Below are 21,212 nucleotides of genomic sequence, written 5' to 3'. Positions count from 1 at the left end.
TCCATCACTCAAACTGCGACAGAAGTACCACCTCCTCACAGAGCTGTTCTATGCAGTGACGGGTGCCAACCGCGCACCTCCCATCCATCAGGGTGTGGTGGTAAAATGGAGGGAAGGCAGGGGACAGCAAAGCCAAAGTTCCCAGTGTCATACAGATACTCTCAACTTCGGGTATACAGCACCAGAAGGAGAAGGAATTTGGGTCAGCCTGCTTTTCACAAAAGGTGGAGATTCATTCATTCATTTAATAAACAGTCATGAAACCCCTACTGTGTGGTAGGCAGTGCAGTTCCAGGGACAGGGAGGGAAACAGAACATGGTCCCAGCTCTCGGAGAACAGTGTGATGGGAGGAGACATGAGAACTGAACATTAGAATACTACATGGTTAGTGTGAGGAGGGGAACAGGTTTAGGGCATTCTGGAAGTACAACAAAGCAGCATCAGATCTGACTGAAGGGTAGGTGGGGAGAGTTCTGGAAGGTTTCTAGAGGAGGAAGACGACCGAGTGACGCATATTGAGGGACAGGAGGAGGACGGCGGTCTAGGCAGAGGGGCCGGTGGGATCTGGGCACAGAGAAGAGGGTAAATGTGTAGAGAACGCCAAGCAATTTAGCGTGAGACAGGGACCACAGGAGGACAGAGAGCCTCCCCCGGACATCATGGGCCACCCCTGTAAGATCATAACCAAGGAGCTGCTGGGGCCGGATCTGTGTTTGAGGATGGCCACTCTTGGGGGAGCAGTGGGGCATGCAGCTCGGGGACTGAACCTGAACACAGGTGCCAAGTGGAGGACAAAGTGCTGGGCAGAGAGATCTGTGGACTGGCTTCATCAGCCTGCCCTTGCCTCACCACACAAGAAACCCTGTGCATGGTCCCCACTGCCCAGGAAACAGTTTGGGACCTAGTCCCCCTACCTCCCAATGACCGCAGCCCCACAGCTCACTGCACAGAAAACAGACACCATCCCTCAAAGAATGAACCAGCAGGCTGAACACCCCAGCTCCTGCTGGGCCCCTCGGTGTCTCCCCCTGGGGAATCCAAGAATCTGGGAATAACCAGGCCAGTCAGGAATCTCTGCGGAAGCCAGAAACATTTCAGGAGGCCTGGTGAGCATACTCGTTCTTCATGGCCAAAAAAGACACTCAGCACAAAGCTCAGTGGTTTTAGGATCTGTAAGCACAACCGTCCACTCTCAGTACCAATAATAAAAATACTCAGTTGTTTTAAAACTGCCTTGTTCATTCGAAAAACAAAGGCTTCGGGTCCTGCTTGTTTCCTCCCCACAAGGGCCCTCTCTCTCAGGAAGAAGGCTCCCTCCCCAACCCCCTGTCCCAGCGGTGCCAGGCGACACTCACAGAACTGCAGGCTGAGGCTCACGAAGGCCAGCACGGCAGCCAGGGCCAGCAGCAGCAAGAAGCGACTGCGGAAAAGCATTATTATTTGCTCTATTTTCTCTTCATGGTTTCACCTCCGAACAGGAACACATCCTGTGAACAAAACAGAGGCAATAAACATGTGTTCCGAGGTGGAAAACTGAGTTTGCCAACTGAAAATAATCCAATTAGCCCGGTCCTCCAGCAGGGGAGCGTGAATCCTGGTCGCAGAACAATCGTGGGTTATGGCATTGCCCCCAGACAAGCCCAAATGAGAATGCTTCCTTCAACTTAAGAGGAGGAGACTGGTTCCTAAATGCTTCGTTTATCTAACATCCACACAGAAAGAGACACTTCCCAGCAGGACCTTTCCAAAGAAAAATGTTAAGGAGCTTCATCCAGTGCCAGACAATGAAGTCTTTACAGACCAGCTCATGCTCAGCCCATTCTGACAAGCAACTTCCTCACCTTCGGTGTTGTCTGGTGAATACTTTGCGGATACACTTCTGGTCTTTTAAAAATGTGCATCATTCACCTGAATGCCAATCCCTGCCACAGTCATGGCTTTAGGGATGGCTGGAGTATACCAGGGGATCTGTCTCTACACTCATTGGTCCCATCTACTAACTGAAGACCTTCTCCCATCTGGACTGGTGAGCCTATTTCTGCTGTGTCCACCGGTCTTCTTCTCAACATTCTCATTTCCTTCCACAACGTTAGAGCTGCGCAGAAGGATTTCAGAAATGCTGAACGAGGCCCTTCTGTGAGAAAACTGAACGGCTGCTCGACGGTGTAACCTATCAGCCAAGTTTCTCTCCTGGTTCTCTCTGGGGCTTGAAACAGAACTTGAAGACCACTCTCTCCTCATAAAAGGTCCCACCTGTTACAGTATGAGGACAACAATAATTTCAGACCTGATTTTAGTAGTGGCATCTTTTCCTCCTTCAAATACAATCGCCTTCAGAGCCCCAACAGACACAATCAGACAAAAGCTCATTTGCTCACACGGTGAGGGTTAGAGCTGCCCAACTTTGTGAATAAATAGATCAGAGGCTGTTGGGGGGCACCTGGGTGGCTCCGTGGGGTAAGTGCCTGACCCTTGATTTCAGCGTCGTGAGATCGAGTTCCACTGCAGGCTCTGAGCTCAGCGTCGAGTCCGCTTGGGATTCTTTCTCCTTTCCCTCTGGCCCTTCCCACCCTGTGTGTACACATGCATTCTCTCAAATAAGTAAGTAAATAAATAAATCTTTAAGAGATCTTGAATTGTGCACTTTGGGTGAACTGGATGGTATGAGAATTCTATCTTATATCATCTTTTTTTTTTTTTTTAAACCTATCTATAGGGAATGAAGCAGGACCCGGAGCCTTAGAGTCCCTTGTTTCCAGCTCTTAACCCCAGAAGGACCCTGAAAGGAAGTCTGAGAAGCATTCCTTTAAAGGGATTTGTCAGACTGTCTCAAATAGAGAACATTTGCTGAAAGACTAACAAAAGTATATTTGTACCTCACAATGGCACCTGTACACTGGCCACCAGCATCTCTGTTGACAGGTCCCAAATTCACACCTTCAAATACTCACTGATTCTGTCCCTTCAGTTACCACCCCTAAGCAAGGACGAGTGCCTAGTGTCCAAAGATGGCCTGTGACTCTTCCTGTGGACACCCTCCTTGCCCTGGGGAGGACACTTGCTAGCCTGGCAAGCTCTCTAGCATCCTGGCCAAGACAGCATATCACCCTGGCTGGTCCTATATCCCACCCAGGACTTCATGTATTTGGGATCCCAAACAAATGTTTTGTTTCCAAAATTCAAATTCCTCATAAGCTCCAGTTGGAAGTGTTTGAAAAGACACACACATATCTGAAAGCAGATCAGCAGACTCTGTGCTTGGTGAGGGACAATGGCTTCTACACTGAGCACCCAAGGAGGCTGAGGTCACAGTTTGAGACAGAGCATGGGTCCACCAGACAGTGGCACTGTAGGTCAACCCTTCTGTGCTAACAATGAAGGTGAACCCTTAATGCTGATAAACCCGATCCCAGATACAAAATGCTAAACCTGGGTGGCTCTGGGCCACCTTGACCTTGCGGGTGTCCTTGGTAATGCTTATATGATAGTTCAACAGTAAACCTCCCCATAGGGACCAAACAACTTAAGTAAAATCCAGGTCACAGTTGCTTTCTTTTCTTTACCTTCTTTCTTTTTCTTTCAGATTTTATTCATTTATTTGAGAGAGAGAGAGAGAGAAAGAACAGGACCTCGGAGAGGCAGAAGCAGGACCCACTGAGCAGGGAGCTTGACAAGGGGCTTTCTCCCAGGACCCTGGGGTCATGAACTGAGCTGAAGGTAGATGCTTAACCAACTAAGCCACCCAGCCATCCTGGAGTCACAGTTTCTGTCCTCCACCCTAGACAGCCTCTACTGCCTGGCTCAGCTCCCCAAAGGATGACCATGGAAGGCAACAATATTCACTTGTGAATACTGGCCACAGTGCTTTCAAAACATACCCAACTTGGGCAGAGTAACAATGCTCAGCTACCCCTGCACCTCCCCTTGGTAGCGTTCTAGTTTTGCTCTGCTTCTCCAGAGAACAGGAACTTCTAACTGCTCAAAACCATCATTCCCAAGGTTTCCATTCATAGAGCGCAGCGTAAACCAGCCCCCATGCGGGGTCCTTGACACAACCTGTTTCACGCTCTGCAGGGCAGACATGTGCATCTCTAATATGCAGGCAGAAAACCAAAACTCAAGAGCACAGGTTATGAAGTCATGGTGACAAGATACAAAACAAGATCTCTGTGCCTCTACAGTTGGTTTTTCCATGTTGTGGTGGTGTCTCCCCGACAGGTCTGCACGCTGACTCTAGCTCCAAGCTGTGGATCAACAAGGAACAAGTTAGCTCTTGGCATGTGCCAGTTTCTTAGGTACTAGAAGACGGCTGACAGCTCCTCGCTAGATAGCCTTTGGGTTTCAGAAGCCTCTCATTACCTAGGTCATTCTTGATTGAATTTATTCTACTTTGTCAATGACCTCCTTACTAAGTGGGGTGTGTGGGTAGAGACTGGATCACAGAATGGGGAGGGGGTTCAGTGGATATGTCTCCTTTGGGGCATCTCTCTCTCTTTCTTAAAAATTTTATTTATTTGACAGAGAGAGAAAGCACAAGCAAGAAGAGTGGCAAAGGAGAGGGAGAAGTAGGCTCCCTGCTGAGCAAAGAGCCTGACATGGGGCTTGATCCAGGACCCTGGGATCATGCCCTCAGCTGAAGACAGATGCTTAACCAACTGAGCCAACCAGGTGACCCTCCTTTGGGGTATCTCTGTACTCCAGACGAAAAAAAGTGCTGGGTTTTTTCTTTATGCCCTCCTCACCTTTCTGTCACCATGCCACCATCTGAGGCTGCCATTGTTTCCTTTATCATGAACATTTTCCAGTGTTCCTGCCTGGGAGATGGCTTTTTGGGTCTTTGAGAACTCTCCTGTTAGGAGGGCTCTGCAGTCCTTGCTACCTGAAGATGCTTTCTTGCGGACCACATCAGCAGCATGGTGGGGAAAAGACAGGAGCAGCCCTATGGAAGCAGACAGGCCTGGGCCAGAACATTGAGCTCAGTGACATAGGTCCAGTTCCTTAACCTCGCCGAGACTCAGTTTCCTCATCTGTAAACTGAAGCTAGTCACCGCAGGATGCTGTGAGGACTAAAAGTCTACATACCATCTCTAGCATAAAACAGACATTCAAAAGACAACTGTTGTTACTAGCATTATTCCCTCCTCATCTTCTCTCAGTTCTTTTTGCCACTTCTTCCCTCCTCCTGGGAGACAGGAAGGGTTTCTTCACCTGTTTGTAGGTTTCTCCAGGTAGGCAAATACTGAAGATTCACATGCTATTGCTCACCTCTCCCTCTCCAGCTCAAGTGCTGTCTTTAGCCTCTGTCCCCCTCAGGGCTTGGGAAACAATCTTGCTGCCTCTGGGAAGTCACCCACCTCTGACTTCTAAGCCCAGTGGTGTCCTTTGCTTCAGTATGTCAGAGACCAGACCTGCCACTTGGTTGCTCTGTGTTTGGGTTTGGGAGGTGAAGATCTTTCTTCTCATCTGGCTCTTCAACTGCCTCCTGCCTCTGGCCTCTTGGGGGATTTTCCACCACACTTACTGGTAGGTGAGGCCACTAGAACAACGACCACGTTCTCTGCCTATGGTTTTAGCCGACACTGCCTTTTTATACAAGGATGAACCACAAGACTGTTCAGGGTTGTCTTCTGTGGGGGTGGAAACAACTACTACTTACTTAGTTAGACTTCAGGCTTATAGCATGGCGGATCTGTAGTCTTTCTGTATCCAGAGCCTGTGTAGTTTCCTCCCACATGGACTCTATGTTTGGACAAGGTATTGACTTTTTGTCTTATGGGGACAACAGTAGCTGAGCAGAGGCTTGAAAAATACTTATGCATTGGGGCCTGTCCTCCTTTGCTGCTTCTGGAACACTGAGACCACCATGGGAAGACACCCAAGCTAGCTGGCGGATGAGAGACCACACGGAGCCAAAGCAAGCAGCCCCTGCTGAGGCTCTCGTTAGCCAGTCTGCCCATCACCACACGTGTGAGCAAGGCCATCCCAGACCGTTCCAGCCCGGCCACGCCACCAGCAGATGGGAACCAGGAGAGTCAGCCCAGACTTAGAAGAACTATGTGGCCAAGCCACAGATCACAAGCAAGTGTAATGGTTGCTGTTTTAAGCCAGTAAGTTTTAGGAGCTTGCTACAAAATGAAAGCTAACTGATAAAACAAAGTGGAAGTGGCTTACATCTTTACTAGGAATTCCTAAGTCAGGGTCTGGAGCTCCATACCACCCTCTGCAGAAAGCAGAGGCAAAGCTCTACTTTTCTCCGTTCCTTAATAAGCTGAGTGCTTTTTTGGAAAGGAGCTATATTTAGCTCCAGATTTAAAATACTGGGGATGTGTTGGGTTAACCAGATGGCGGGGACCGTGTGCCTGACTGCTTCTAGTTTTTGGGCTACTGACATCTCTACACGTCTGTAGTTTTTCATCTGACACGGGCTTCAGTCTGGGAACACCCAACCTTTTCCCCTTAATACTCTCAGGATTTCTGCACCCTCCACTTTCTGGCCCTGCTTTGGTACCACCAAACACCAAATGGCAGGGATGTGGTCAGAGTCTCATTATTTCCACTTGTGCTAGGGACGGACCTGGTGTGATCACAGCCCCGGAGCTGTGCTCACAGCCTGGAGTGAGTGGGGACCTCAGGCCCCAGGAAACACACACACACGTTTTCTTCTGGAGCCTATTTTCCTAGAAAACTTGGAAAGGAAGGTCATGCTTTGTTCTTACATTTTTTTCTTAATGGCTAAATAAACATGGTATTTAAAATTCACATGGATTTGAAGACATTTGTGTTTGCAGCTGGAGCTAGGATCCCAATGGGTGTGTGTGAGCGCCCAAGAGTAGGTCCCACGGTGGGACGTGGGGTGCACCGTCAGAGAAAAGAAGTATTCAGCAGAGACACCTCCTCACTGCGAGAGATGGAGAGGCGCCCTGACATGGTGACAAAGAGGCAGCTCCAGAGGCTGACAGATCTGGGCCAGCTCCCTGCTCTTCTGCTTAGTTTCTGTGTGCCCCTCTGACAACTAACTAACTTCATTTGTCTGAGCCCAGGGTCTCGATCTCTCAATCTTTAAACGAGAGTGGGAAGCAGCGTATGAGAGAGCAGGAAGGCAGGGGAGAACACCACAGAGGCAGCAGGCATGCACTGTGCTTGCCCAGCTCTGGAGGAATCATACAGATCCCTGCACCATCATCTAAACACAAAGACTTGCCCTTTCCCTCAGGCTACTGCTGCTTCCCCACGCTTTGGTTCCTCTTCCAAATCCTGGCCACTGGCCATGTCTCTACTCGCCAGCCCCAGCCGTTGGGGCAGGAAGCCACGTTTGCAGCCTCGTTCCTGCCTCCCCCAGCACGGCAAGTCTTCCCTTGGCTGACTCATCTGTGGTGGCCCCAGCCACTGCGACAGGTTTTTCCAGCCTGGAACATCTGTGTCAGCTTCTGTCAGGCCCCATCCTAAGAAAACGAGGATTACCAGCCAATGGGCTCTGTCTCTGTGGCCCGAGCTCTGGCCTATTCTCCACAGAGTCCATTCTCGTGCAGCATTCAAGAAGTCATGTAGTTGTGGGTTCCCTCCAGGGATCTTCCCACAACTTCCTTCCATGGGAGCTCTGTGCGCACGCTCCTCCAGACACTCTATCACACTTGTCCAAGTCATTCCAAGTGACAGCCAGAGACCCAAGGTCTCTGGATCCATAGCAGAAGCCCCAGAGCCTCCTCCCTCACAGCCCAGAAAATGATGTGTGTGGGAAGTCACTGCGACAGCCGCTGGATGAGAGGCTGCGACTATGGCCTACTTCAGCATGGCACTTACATCTCCTTGTCCTCTTGACATCTCTCAAGGTCCACCACCTTCCAAAGAAAAGGCGCTCTAGACACAATATGGCATCACGACCCAATCCAACTCCTATAAATACAACTGTAGAAACAACTGTTTTATGTTCCAGACTGAACTGGTAGTCATCAGATGTCTACTGGGCACAGCCTTAGTCCCAGAGCTAAACCCACACAGTAAAAATATCTTAAATCCAGAAATAGAATTATTACTCTGAATTCCTGATGAAACAGTAAAAAATAAAACAAACAGAAAACCCACCCAACTTTAACTTTACAGTAGATTTGAGTGGTGAAAGGAAATATTTAAGAATACAATTTTGATAAAGGACTAGTTGATAGGTTCTTCCCATTATGGTAAGTACCATTTTTGAATTAAGAGGAAAAGGGAACATGTTAAAGGCATTTTTACAAACAACATTCTACCCCCAAAGATTTCCAAAAGCCCAAGGCCTGGCCTGATTTTTACTTCATAAGAGTGGGAAATGCCACGTCTAATGACTCTAGTCTCAGGGTCTCCTTCAAAGTGTACAGAATTTAGGGTTCTAAACATTGACCACAACTGCTTGGAAGAAAAATATGTATTTAATTATCTCTTACTTGTGTAGTTAAAATGCCATTACCAGGAATAGAAAGATGTTATTAAAGAAAACACTTGAGATGTATTCTATACTTTGATTTTTTGGGTCTTAATCACCTTGGCCTAAGCAAATATGTTATTATAATTTTTTTAAAAACCCCAAGGCTATAATTGTGAACTAAATATGAACCAAGCAAAGGTAAAAGCTACAACGTAACAGTCCTCTCTATCCAATGTCACCTCAACGTAGAGTTTAATTGCAAAATCAAAGATGCTTGTCTCAAAATAACCAACCTTAAAAGTGAGGACTGATGGACAGATTTCAGAACCTCCTAGAAACTCCCAGGCAGCAGGGCAGACACTAAGGAGGCTGTGGGTTCCTAGCAGTTACACACATTCCAGTTACTCAAATTCCAGCTAGGACGCATGCTCAGTTCTAAAGGCTAAAACCAATTCACAGCCCTAGTCAGTCAGTAGATTCTAACAACATTATTTCTGGAGTGCCTGGGTGGCTCAGTGGGTTAAGCCTCTGCCTTTGGCTCAGGTCATAATTTCAGGGTCCTGGGATCGAGCCCCGCATCGGGCTTTCTGCTCAGCAGGGAGCCTGCTTCCTCCTCTCTCTCTGCCTGCCTCTCTGCCTTACTTGTGATCTCTGTCAAATAAATAAATAAAATTTTTAAAAAAAATTATTTATTTTCTTAAGATCAGTATGTGTCGGGCATCATCCACACCGAGCGGGCACAGAGCACAGGATTCAGGATGCAGTTCTGCCATCTTGAAGCTCACAGCTGAAATGTTCAAAAAGTATAAATGGGAGAATGACACAAGATCTAGGAAATGCTTTAAAATATTCATCGGGGGGGCAGGAAGGGGAATTAATAAATTGAGAGTAGCAAAAGGCTGACAACTGCTGGCAAAACTGACAACTGTTTGATGGATTCTTGAGGATGTCTTGTATGATCCTCTCTGCTCTCGTGGATGTTTGAAAGTAAAAGTTAAAAAAAATTTTAAAAAGACGCTCACAGTTTGGTCAGTGGGACCACGAGTCAAAGGACCATTACACCACATGAAAGCAGTGCCATGAGGCACAAGCAGGAGCGGGATGGGGAAGAGACACACCTAGGCCCAGAGAGAGAGGACAGCTCTCTTGAAGAGGCTCAGCTAGAGCTCAGCCTTGAAGAGCAGATTAGAGCTGGTGTATTTATAATTGCATTTTAGGAAAACAGAATGAACCAAAGAGACAGCACCAAGTGAGACTGTATTGACTGCTGGGGGGTAATGAGGAAGGTGGGGGGGGGCCTTGTTTGTGTCAGGAGCCACAGAAGAGAAGTGGGCTGCTGTGCCCGGGGAAAAGCTAGCTACCCAGGGGCAAGGGTCTCACTCCCCCTGCCCGGGCCAACCTCCCTGATGACCCCAAGGAGGCCTATCACCAAGCGCACCAGAAAATACATGCACTGATGCCTACTCCCTCCCTGGAGCCCTCTCTGGGCACAGAGCCACTGACTTCCAGGTTGGAGCAGGAGGATGTCATCCCAGGATCCCTGCCACCAATCAGTGACAGCTTAAGGGACAGGCCAACTTCCTGAAAATGACCCTCATTTTCTGGAGCAAGGGTTCTGTGTCTTCCCAGCCCCACCCTCTTTTGGGAGGACAGGAGCAGGCCAGAGGCCTCTGTGCTCCTTGCACAGGGGCAACAGCTTAAAGGATGCCAATAGAGTACGTGGTGTGTCTCCCCTTGAACATTCCGTACATTGCCCCACGGCTGACCCTCCCAGGGCTCCTTTCTCACCAGGGTACTCTTTCCTAAAGAACAGCCTGTCTTCTCCCCTGGGGTAGTAAAAAGGTGATGTAACCCATGACAATGTCCTGCCTCGATGTGACAGAAGTGGCAGTAGCCATCTCCTGGCTCTGGGGTAATGGTGTGGGAGGCCATCCAATGCTACAGATCGATCCCCAAACTGGCCCTGGATAAAGGCTAGCATCAAGCCCAAAGCTCTTTGGCCCTCCTGGCATGGTTCACTATGATCAGGCCATACCCCACAAATCCCACGTCATGTCCCAGCCCTTCCCACAACACGCAGTTAAGCATGTGGGCTCAGGGATCCATTGGCTGGGGCTCAAGCCTTTCTTAAACCCTTATGGAGCCACAGTTTCCCCATCTATGAAATGGGAACAACCACAGGCTCCACGTCACATGTTGGGTTAGGGTTAGTGAGGTTAGCAGGTGTACGGGACCCAGCACAGTACCTGGCTCCTAAAAGCCAAGTAAGTCAGCAGTGACTTCTCTCATGGTTTTAATACTCATGACCCACATATGAGGTACTGACCCTGTTTCCCCTTCATCTCTGCCCCACTCTAGAAGCAGCATGCCTGTGGGTCCCTGCCAGAGAAGGTCAGAGTTGGGAGAGGTTTTAAATATCACCTGATTCAAGTCTTTTGGTTGACCAGAAGAGAGGCCAGAGCAGGTGAGAACTGGGAAAGGCTCCAGGCTGCTCCGGGAGACTGGCTCTTGTGACTCAAATCCTTGCTTCACAATCAGAGAGGCACCCAGCCTGCTCTCCTTGTCCCGTGCTGCCTCTCTCCTGCAGAGGACACACTATGTGGCAGATATCTCTGTCTCCCGGTGTCTATTTGCTCTTTTTTCTTCCTAAGGGAATCCTCTAGGTTTTAGCTGGATACACGGCCACCCAGCTAGAGAGGATATTCTCCAGAGTCCCTTGCAACCAGCTGTTGCCATATGATCAAATCTGGGCCAATGAGTTGTGATTTAAAGTATTAAAAGCAATTCTGGGTCAAAAGGAGGCTGTCTGCCCCATCTCATTCTGACCTTCCTCCTTTGCCATTTCCCATGCTCTAAATTGCTGGTGGGGAGCTAAGCCAGCTTTCTTGACACCCATGGAGGCAACATCCTAGTGCATATCAGAGAAGAACCCTGGATGGCCTCATGGGGCAGACTACCCATTTCCTTGACTGTCTACCAGCCCATACTGTTTTGGGAGAGAAAAAACAATCTCACAACCTTTTAAAATCATTGTTGGGGCGCCTGGGTGGCTCAGTGGATTAAGCCGCTGCCTTCGGCTCAGGTCATGATCTCAGGGTCCTGGGATCGAGTCCCACATCGGGCTCTCTGCTCGGCGGGGAGCCTGCTTCCCTTCCTCTCTCTCTCTCTGCCTGCTTCTCTGTCTACTTGTGATCTCTCTCTGTCAAGTAAATAAATAAAAATCTTTAAAAAAAAATAAAATAAAATCATTGTTATTTTGGGGCGCCTGGGTGGCTCAGTTGGTTAAACAGCTGCCTTCGGCTCAGGTCATGATCCCAGCATCCTGGGATCGAGTCCCACATCGGGCTCCTTGCTCAGCAGGGAGCCTGCCCTCTGCCTCTACCTGCCATTCTGTCTGCCTGTGCTCGCTCTCTCTCCCTCTCTCTCTGACAAATAAATAAAATCTTAAAAAAAAAAAAAATCATTGTTATTTCACTTCTGTTAAAGAGGTCAAACCCATATCCTAACTAGAACCTGCCAGGAGCACTAGATGACATCAGTCCTCTTCATGGCGGCTGCCTCTGTAGGCAGTGATGAATAAACATAAGCCAATTCATGGCAAACTGCACTAGGCAGAAAAATCTCATCACATACTCTAAAATGTTACTTAGATATGATAGAGATGAGTCACGGTTGTGATAACCTTAGTTCTTTTTGAGCTTTATTTTTTTTTTTTAAGATTTTTTATTTATTTATTTACAGAGAGAGATACAAGTAGGCAGAGAGGCAAGCAGAGAGAGAGAGGAGGAAGCAGGCTCCCTGCTGAGCAGAGAGCCCGATGTGGGACTCGATCCCAGGACCCTGAGATCATGACCTGAGCCGAAGGCAGTGGCTTAACCCACTGAGCCACCCAGGCGCCCCTTGAGCTTTATTTTTTATTTTATCTTAAACTATTTATCTGTGAAGATGGCTTGGCTGCAGGTAACAGAAAACCCTCTTGAACACAAAGAGACTCAGTCATATTCTCATATGAGGAGTCAGAGTGTGAGGAAGGGTGGCTCCAAGGTTAGTTAATTCAGGGCCCCAGAAGCATCATCAGGAAGCCAGCACCCTTCCATCTCTGGACTCTGCCATCCTGTCCTTGTCCCATCCCTAGGATAACTTCCCCTCAGGGATTTTAGATGGTGGCCACGTTCTCGGGCATCATGTCACCTTGGGCAATCTGCAGATGGGAAAGGGACAATCCTGCACATGCTTGCTGGCAGCAAGGAAGGCCTTCCCAGAAACCCTCCAGCAGACCTCCCCTAACAGCTAACTGGCAGGACGGTGCACAAGCCTATGCGCAAACTCATCACGGGCACTGGGAATGGACCACCACGATGGAGTGAAACCAACTGGGTATCACCTCCTTCCTGGCAGAGGTCCGTGGAGGAAGGGAGACGGTGGAGGCCTGCGCAGAATCAGAGTTATGTTACAAACAAGGGAGTGAGTGGGTGTCTGCAATAACCCACAACTGGAGAAGATTTGACAACACACACGATCATTCTAAAAAATAATGACAGTACCAGCACTTTTCAGATCTAGCAATCAAAGCACATACAGTCCTAATTCTATGTTTAAGAAACACCAGTGTGGGTTCACTCAGGTATAATTCCGCAGTGACAAACAGCAGAGCAGTACCCTCACGCGGCATGTGTCCTACCAACAAGACCGTTTGTTCCATATTTTATGTGTTTAAATATGCAACATGAATTATTTACCTACCATTTCTTTCCAGAAAGGATCTAGGCAGATAATCTACAGATTTAGTACTTTTTATCCCTGAAATAGTAAAGACCCCACCGCCCCCACTTCTGAACTCTACTTTCCTGCCACTCTCTCCTTTGAGGTTTTTTCCCCCGAGCTCTACAAAGGATAAACTTGTCAAGGGGTCTGATCACTTCTCAGGACCGGAAAAGACTGAAATAACTAATTTGTCAAGCCAGGATCTCCAATCTTACGTACTTCTTAGTGGTCTCTTTCCGACACTGTGGGAGAGGCCTGGGTTGCATCCAGCTTCACCACTTTGCTCCTTCTTAAAGTTGCAGCGGTAGCGACATCTGAAATTGGCTTATTCTGACTTAGAATGTCAAGAGCAGCTGTAAGTACCTCAACAAAAAAAAGGGAGAACATGCAGTTGGCACGATTTACTCATCACAAAGCCACTTAAAAAATACAGCTGATTCTTTTTTTTTTTTAAAGATTGTATTTATTTATTTGATAGACAGAGATCACAAGTAGGCAGAGAGGAAGGCAGACAGAGATCGGAAGAGATGCAGGCTCCCCAATGAGCACAGAGCCTGATGCTGGGCTCGATCCCAGGACCTGGGGATTATGACCTGAGCCGAAGGCAGAGGCTTTAACTCACTGAGCCACGCAGGCGCCCCAAAATATACCTGATTTATTTATTTTGCAAGCAAACTGTGTCAATTAAAAGTCTGTTATAGGGGTACCTGGGTGGCTCCGTAAGTTAAGCCTCTGCCTTTGGTTCAGGTCATGATCCCAGGGTTCTGGGACTGAGCCCCTTATCAGGCTCCCTGCTCAGTGGGGGAGTCTGCTTCTCTCTCTCTGCCCCTCCCCCTGCTCGTTCTAATAAATAAACAAAATCTTTATAAAACAAACAAACAAAAGCCAGATACATTTCCTTTCTTTTAAGATTTTATTTGAAGGACACCTGGGTGGCTCAGTCATTAAGTGTCTGCCTTCAGTTCAGCTCATGATTCCAGGGTTCTCGGATTTTTTTTTTTTTTTTAAAGATTTTATTTATTTATTTATTTGACAGGCAGAGATCACAAGGAGGCAGAGAGGCAGGCAGAGAGAGAGAGAGAGGGAAGCAGGCTCCCTGCTGAGCAGAGAACCTGATGCGGGACTCGATCCCAGGACCCCGAGATCATGACCTGAGCCGAAGGCAGCGGCTTAACCCACTGAGCCACCCAGGCGCCCCAGGGTCCTGGGATTGAGCCCCACATTGGGCTCTCTGCTTGGTGGGCCTGTTTCTCCTTCTCCCTCTGCCTGCTGCTCCCCCTGCTATGCGCTCTCTCTCTCTCTCTCTCTCTCTGCATCAAATAAATAAAACCTTTGGAAAAAAAAAACAAAACCTTCCTTTAAAAGTTTGTTACGGTGTCAAGGAAAGCACAAAACATTCAACGGGCAGGGCTGTAAAATAAGAAATACATATGTACAATAAAGGTTTGTATGGTAAAAGTCAAATTTTATAGACAAAAAATAGGGTGAGCTTCGGAGGGCCTGCAAATCCCAGCAATGTGAATCAGGCCCCCTGAGAGTGCAGTTTGCCACAGCCCCCTTCGCTTTCTGAAAGCTGTGTTTTCCAGGTTAACAATACTACACAGAAACGGGGTTTTGTTCTGGATAGACACGTGAATGGGGGCACTGATGCATGCTACAAATCAAGGTGTTTTGCCCAGCGAGGCCTTTTCCTGGCTTGAAGCACACTTGCCTACAAAGCTTTGATCATACCCGGTGCTCAATGCCAGCTCATCCCATGACTCCCTCATGATGAGGCACAGAGTTTCAGGTCCCCTGTGGACCATCACTGCCAGCGCCCAGGGCAGGAACTCCATGCCCTTAAAATATGTTTTAGAAAATTTCTGGATGGTTCAGTGGGAGGGTGGCAGCCTCCGTGTCAGTACAGAACGAGCCCTCCTGCTCAAGGAGATGGTCAAGGTGGGTAGTTACTTGCTGGCGATGCTCCATGTACCTGAAATCCAAAGAGTCTCTGGTTCAAGCTCTCAAAACTTTTTTTTGGTGGTGGGGGGTGTTCCTTTGCACTTGCATTTTGCAAAGTGCAAACTCACTTGCAATTGCAAACTTTATAAAAACAGAGCTAAGAGCACTGTCACACAGAATCAGACATTTAGCTTGGGAAGGAATCTGAATTGCTATTAGTCCAAACTCCCTTCTAGTAAAGCAGGGACTAACACTGTTCTAAGTAAGCTCCAAAACTTTGATTCAGCTTAGATTAAAGCCATAATTAAATATATGCCTCAAAGTCAATGGTATTCATCATATACAACGGCGAGAAGCTGAGAGCTTTTCCTCTTAGACCAGAACAAGACAAGGATGCCCACTTTCACTTTTATTCAATATAGTACTAGAAACCCTACCCACAGCAATTAGGTAAGATAATGAAATGAATGATATCCAAATGAGAATGCAAGAAGTAACACTGCCTCTATTTGCAGGGATAACAACCTAACCACCAAAAAGCTGTCAGACCTAATAAATGAACTGAATAAAACTGCAGGATACAAAATCTATGTAAGAAAATCAGTTGCATTCCTATATACTAATAACAAATTCTCAGAAAGAGAAATTAAGAAAACAATTCCATTTGCAATTTCATCAAAAAGAATAAAATATCTAAAATATATAAAGAACTCATATAACTCGATAGCAAAAACAAACAAAAACAAACCCAATTTGATTAAAAAAAATTGTGCAGAGGAACTGCATAAACATTTTTCCCAAAGATGTACAAATGGCCAACAGGTACATAAAGATGCTCAACATTACTGATCTCCAGAGAAACAAAAAATACAATTCAAAAACACAATGAGGTATTACTTCACATCTGTTAGAATGACTATCATCAAGACAATGGCTATATTATAAGAGATAGCAAAAGTGTTGGTGAGAATATAGAGAAGAGGAATGCTTGTATACTGTTGGAGGGAACGCAAACGGGTGCAGCCACTGTGGAAAACTGTATGGAGGTCCCTCAACAAATTAAAAAGAGAACTACTCTATGATCCAGTAATCCCACTTCTGGGTATAGTCTGGAGGAAACAAAAACAGTATCTTGAAGAGATAATCTGTACCCCACGTTCATGACAGCATTATTTATAATAACTAAAGCATGGAAACAACTTAAGTGTCCATCGACAGATAAACATATAAAGAAAGTGTGGAATATATATATAATGGGATATTATTCAGTTATTAAAAAAAGAAGGAAATCCTATCACTTGCAACAACAGGGATGCCCCTTGAAGGCATTACGCTAAGTGAAACAAGTTAGGGAAAAACAAATAATGAATGATCTCACTTATATGTGGCATCTAAAAAAGCCAAACTCATAGAAAGAGAGAAGAGTTTGGCAGCTGTCAGAGGCAGGGGTGGGGTTTAGGGGAAATGGGTGAAGGTGGTCAAAAGGTATGAATTTCTGGTTATGAGATTAATAAGTCCTGCGGATGTAATGGATAGCACAATGACCATAGTTAACAATATTCTATTGTATATTTGAAAGGTGCTGAGAGAGTAAGTCTGGAGGGGTCCCTGGGTTGGCTCAGTCAGTTCACCATCTGCCTTCAGCTCAGGTCATGATCCCAGGGTCCTGGGATCAAGCCCCGCATCGGGCTCCCTGTTCAGTGGGCAGTCTGCTTCTCCCTGTCTCTCTGCTGCCCCCCTTTGCTTGTTTGTTATAAGCTCTCTCTCTTTCTGTGTCAAATAAATACAAAAAATCTTAAAAAAAAAAAAAAAAAAAAGAAGGAAATCTTGAAAGTTTTCATCACAAGAAAAAATATCATAAGCGTGTACGGAGATAGATGTTAAGCAAACTTGTGGTGATCATTTCACAATACAGACATACACCAACCAAATCTTTACGTTGCACGCCTTAGTACAGTGCTCTATGTCAATTATATCTCAATAAAACTGGAAAGCAAAGAAAATGGGATATAACTTGATGTCGAGGAAACAAAAATGTGCAGTGTTAATAAAATAATCCAAAGGGGAAAAAAAGCCCATGTGGAAGCAGCATACCACAGAAGACTGAGTTTCCAGCAGCCTGGGTCCCCAAATCTCTATATGGAGCAGAGGTCTCACCTCTTTCATGAACCCCCACCTCAATACCACTGTCTTGGAGCCAAGTTGGACTGCTTTTACATAGGAAAAATAATCCATTGTGCCAAGCCATTGCAATTTCGGAATTTGTTACAGCAGCTTAACATAAATCCTAATGCTTCTCTGTATATACAGGCTTTTGATAAGTATTAAGCAAAATAATATATATAAAACACCCAAGTCATAATAGCTCAAAAAATGTTCAATTTCTTTTTGCTTTGGAGCAAGAGTTTTCTAGGAATATTCACATGCACAGATTGGGGCTAGCCCCATAAACTTATTACCAAGCAACATTTTCAGAAGAGTTCTGGTCATTTGCATCTTTAAATCACTCTGTCATTGGGAATATGGTACTTACCTTGAAACCTAACTTGAAGCTGAAAGAGGCAGAGACCTTGAAACAAAGATGTCACTTGGTAGATGGTAGGCCCTTTCAAGTCTTCCAGAGGGGGCCATGCTTACCTGTAAACCACTAGGCATTCTTAAAACAAAAACAAAAACAAAAATAAAAACAAAACAAAAAAACGAGGTCAGTGGTACTTAATGAGAAACGTGGGGGAAGAAGCTGTTCACACCCGTGCTTCTGAGAATGCCAGGCACTGAGGTGGCCACAGTCTTTGTTTACACATCAGTTTCCACAAACTTAAGCTAAATGAATGAATACTTATTCTGTATTGTCCTCATAAAATTGAGTTTCTAACTTGAGATTCTGAGTATGTCTACTAAAAAGAGCAAAGAGCTATCCTGTACTAGTCATCTTCCGAGGTTATCCACTGGCCACTATTCATCGGTGACTGTCACACTATCAGTTGGGTGTTACGGGACGTCACAATGGTAGGAACGTTTGCTGTGGACGGTGGTTCCACTGACAGTGTTGTGGGCCCTGTTGGCTACAAAAGATGGGCTTTGCCCACCAACTCTGTGATAACTAACCCCAGACTGCCGAATCACTGACATTATTATAACAAGCTTAACCAGATTAACACTGATGCTTCCTCTTCTGAAATTAGCAACACACCTCAAAGTCTTCTATAAGCAAAAGAAATCATTCTAACTGGTTACTTTAAAAACACGGTGCAAAATCTTGTTCTTCCCAGAGGTCTGTCGTCGTCTTTTCACTGAGGTATAATTTACATATAACATTATATTAGTTTCAGACACAAGGTGGAATGATTTGGTATTTGTACATATTACAAAAGGATCACCACAATAAGTCTAGTTAACGTTCCTCACCATAGTTAACATTCACCATCACACATAGTTACAATTATTTTCTTATATGAGAACTTTTAAGACCCACTCTAAGCATCTCCATGACTTAATGATTTTATAACCATAAGTTTGTACCTTTTGACCCCCTTCACCCTTTTTGCCCATCCCCACCTGGCAACCATTCATTTGTTTCTCCATATCTATGATCTCATTTTTTTTTTTAATTTTAAGATTCTACATATAAGTGAGATCATAGTGTCTTCTATAATCTCCCTAGCAGGTGATGATCAAAACTTTGGGCCTTTAGCAGTTTCCTCTAATGCCCTTAGGAGGCTGACCAAACCATGCCCGTGGCCTCCAAGGCCCCAGTGTTAGTCCAGGTGCACCTCAGCCCCACACTATTGCCCTCCAGTCATCCTAGCCATCTCTTAGCCCCACAAAAGTACCTTGCTCTGGGGGCCTTGGTGTCTGTGTCCACATATGTCCTCCAATGACCCAATTAGGAGGAAAGTCAGCTTGGCAAATGCTTGGAATGCCAGTCCATGAGGGGCTCCAACACCCCTCCCCGCAAGAAGGAGCCAGGGATAAAGAAAACTATACCTTTCTGGAGCTATTTGGGGCAGGGGAGGAAGGTGGGACCCCCAAGGGACATGCTGGAGCTAGGACGCAAGCCATAAGACTATCTCTTCTGGAGGACTCTGGTGAGCTCAGGCACGCAGGTAAGTTTAAAGCCAGGTAAAGTTTAAAGTTTAAAGGATGAAGGCTGTCTGGGTGACCCACTGGTTAAGTGTCTGACTCTTGGTCTCGGCTTGGTCATGATCTCAGGGTTGTGAGATCAAGCCCTGTGTCAGACTCCCTATTCAGCATGGAGTCTGCTTGAAGATTCGCTCTCTCTCCCCCTCCTCACACGTGTGTGTGTGTGTGTGTGTACTTTCTCTCTCTCTCTTTCAAATAAATAAATATATTTTTTAAGATTTTATTTATTTATTTGACAGACAGAGATCACAAGCAGGCAGAGAAGCAGGCAGAGAGGGATGGGGGAAGCAGGCTTCCTGCTGAGCAGAGAGCCCGATGTGGGGCTCGATCCCAGGACCCTGGGATCATGACCTGAGCCGAAGGCAGAGGCTTTAACCCACTGAGTCACCCAGGCACCCCTAAATAAATACATCTTAAAAAAAAAAAAAAAAAAAAAAGCCAAGTGTGAAAAGCTAGGGAGAGCAGAGCATGAGGGTGTAGTGGTTCTAGAGCATATCTACAAATCTTCTGTCCCATCTCCCATCAAGAGGGGGTTCTGGGTCCCCTGAGTAGGCCTCAGGACTACCTTAATACAATGGGACAGAAATGATGCTGTGTGACCTCAGAGACCATGAGACTCTACCTGGCTGGGTCTTTCTTAGGTCTCTTGCTTTGGAGCCCTGAAGTGATCACACTAGAAATCCCGCATGAGAGGCCACCCAGAGACAGGGATGCCCAAGTAGCTCCAACTGTCCGAGGCTTCCCAGCCCAGGCTTCAGACATGTGAATGAGGGAACATTTGGGTGATTCCAGACTGGCCAGTGCCTGAAAAACCGTGTGGGACCCAAGTGATAAATAAGAGTAGGCCCTGTCCACCTTCAGTCACAAGGATAACAGTAAAATGACGGTGCTTTTAAGTCACCAAGTTCGGGAATGACTTGTTACACAGCAGTAGTGAAGGCTTGAGACTTTGTCAGTCTTGCTCCTAACTCTTCTGTTCTCAGTACCAAGAATAGTACTTGGCCCAGACCAGGTGATCAGTCAAGGTTTGTTGGATGACTCAATGAATGGACAGATGAATGCATGAATGAATAGGGGAGAGGCTCACCACACCCACCAGCAAACCATCCTTTCTGCCTTTCCCCAGTAGGCACGTTGCCATCTCTCTTCTGTCCCAGAGGAAACAGAGGCAGAAGAAAAATTATTAAATTTCCTTACTACTTACAGCCCACTGACAAGTCCTTGAAACAGGCAGAGTGACATTCTTCTAGGGACTCAACTGCCTTGATGTTGACACTTTGCTAAGGGCAACAGGCAATCCTAACCCACCATCTTTCCCCTCCCCCCACTGCCCCAGGATTCTGTAAGCCCACTTTAACATATAAAAATTCTTTTGGAATCTTCATCTCTATTCCCCAAGATACATGTTGGCAACCACGCCCCAAGTATTTGACCTCCTAAGGTCCTGGAAACCTTGCCTCCAAAATCCTTTGAGATTGATGCTATCCCTAACCCCCTCCCAACTTGAAAGTATATAATGGGCCACTCCTCATGTCTCCAGTGATGCTCTTTCTGCCACATGTCCTGTCCTTATGCTTTAATAAAATCACCTTTTTGCATCAAAGATGTCTCAAGAATTCTTTCTTGGCCATGGTTTTGAACTCTAATGTTCTTTCCTACACTACCTCCACCTTTCCCACTAGCTAACTCATGACTGGCCCTCAGATCCCAGCTCCAAGATCCTTTTCTCAGGGAGCTGCCCTTCAACTCCTGTCTAGATCAGATCCTGTCTGACACTCTCAAGTCACCCTGTCCTCCTTCATGACACGTCTTAGGGCTATCCTTACATAATCAAATAATCACGCTGAAATTCTGGCTGTCTCCTGTGACTGACTGTAAGCAACAGGGTCTGTTCACAAGCCTGTCTCTAGTACTGGACAAAGCCTGGCCCAGAGCTGGCTGACTAAGTTTCAGAACATTTCT

The 21,212-nt window shown here is 46.5% G+C and overlaps 1 protein-coding gene across 4 annotated transcripts in view; it reads right to left on the bottom strand.

The window, feature by feature from the left end:
* Positions 1-21,212, bottom strand: part of PXYLP1 (2-phosphoxylose phosphatase 1) — an 89,707-nt gene that overhangs the window by 31,516 nt on the left and 36,979 nt on the right. For 2 of the 4 annotated variants that reach the window (XM_044251483.1, XM_044251484.1), the window contains 3 exons: positions 17,641-17,763; positions 13,386-13,529; positions 1,357-1,488 (listed from right to left, as the gene is read on the bottom strand). In XM_044251483.1, the coding sequence (XP_044107418.1) occupies positions 1,357-1,435 (79 nt within the window). In that variant the 5' untranslated portion in view covers positions 1,436-1,488; positions 13,386-13,529; positions 17,641-17,763. The remainder of the gene's footprint in view (positions 1-1,356; positions 1,489-13,385; positions 13,530-17,640; positions 17,764-21,212) is intronic. The other 2 variants (XM_044251485.1, XM_044251486.1) reach the window with 2 other exon arrangements.

Source organism: Neovison vison, chromosome 6, assembly GCF_020171115.1.
Source record: "Neovison vison isolate M4711 chromosome 6, ASM_NN_V1, whole genome shotgun sequence".
In the NCBI taxonomy this organism is placed as follows: Eukaryota; Metazoa; Chordata; class Mammalia; order Carnivora; family Mustelidae; genus Neogale; species Neogale vison.
This window is presented reverse-complemented; position numbering and strand designations above follow the sequence as displayed.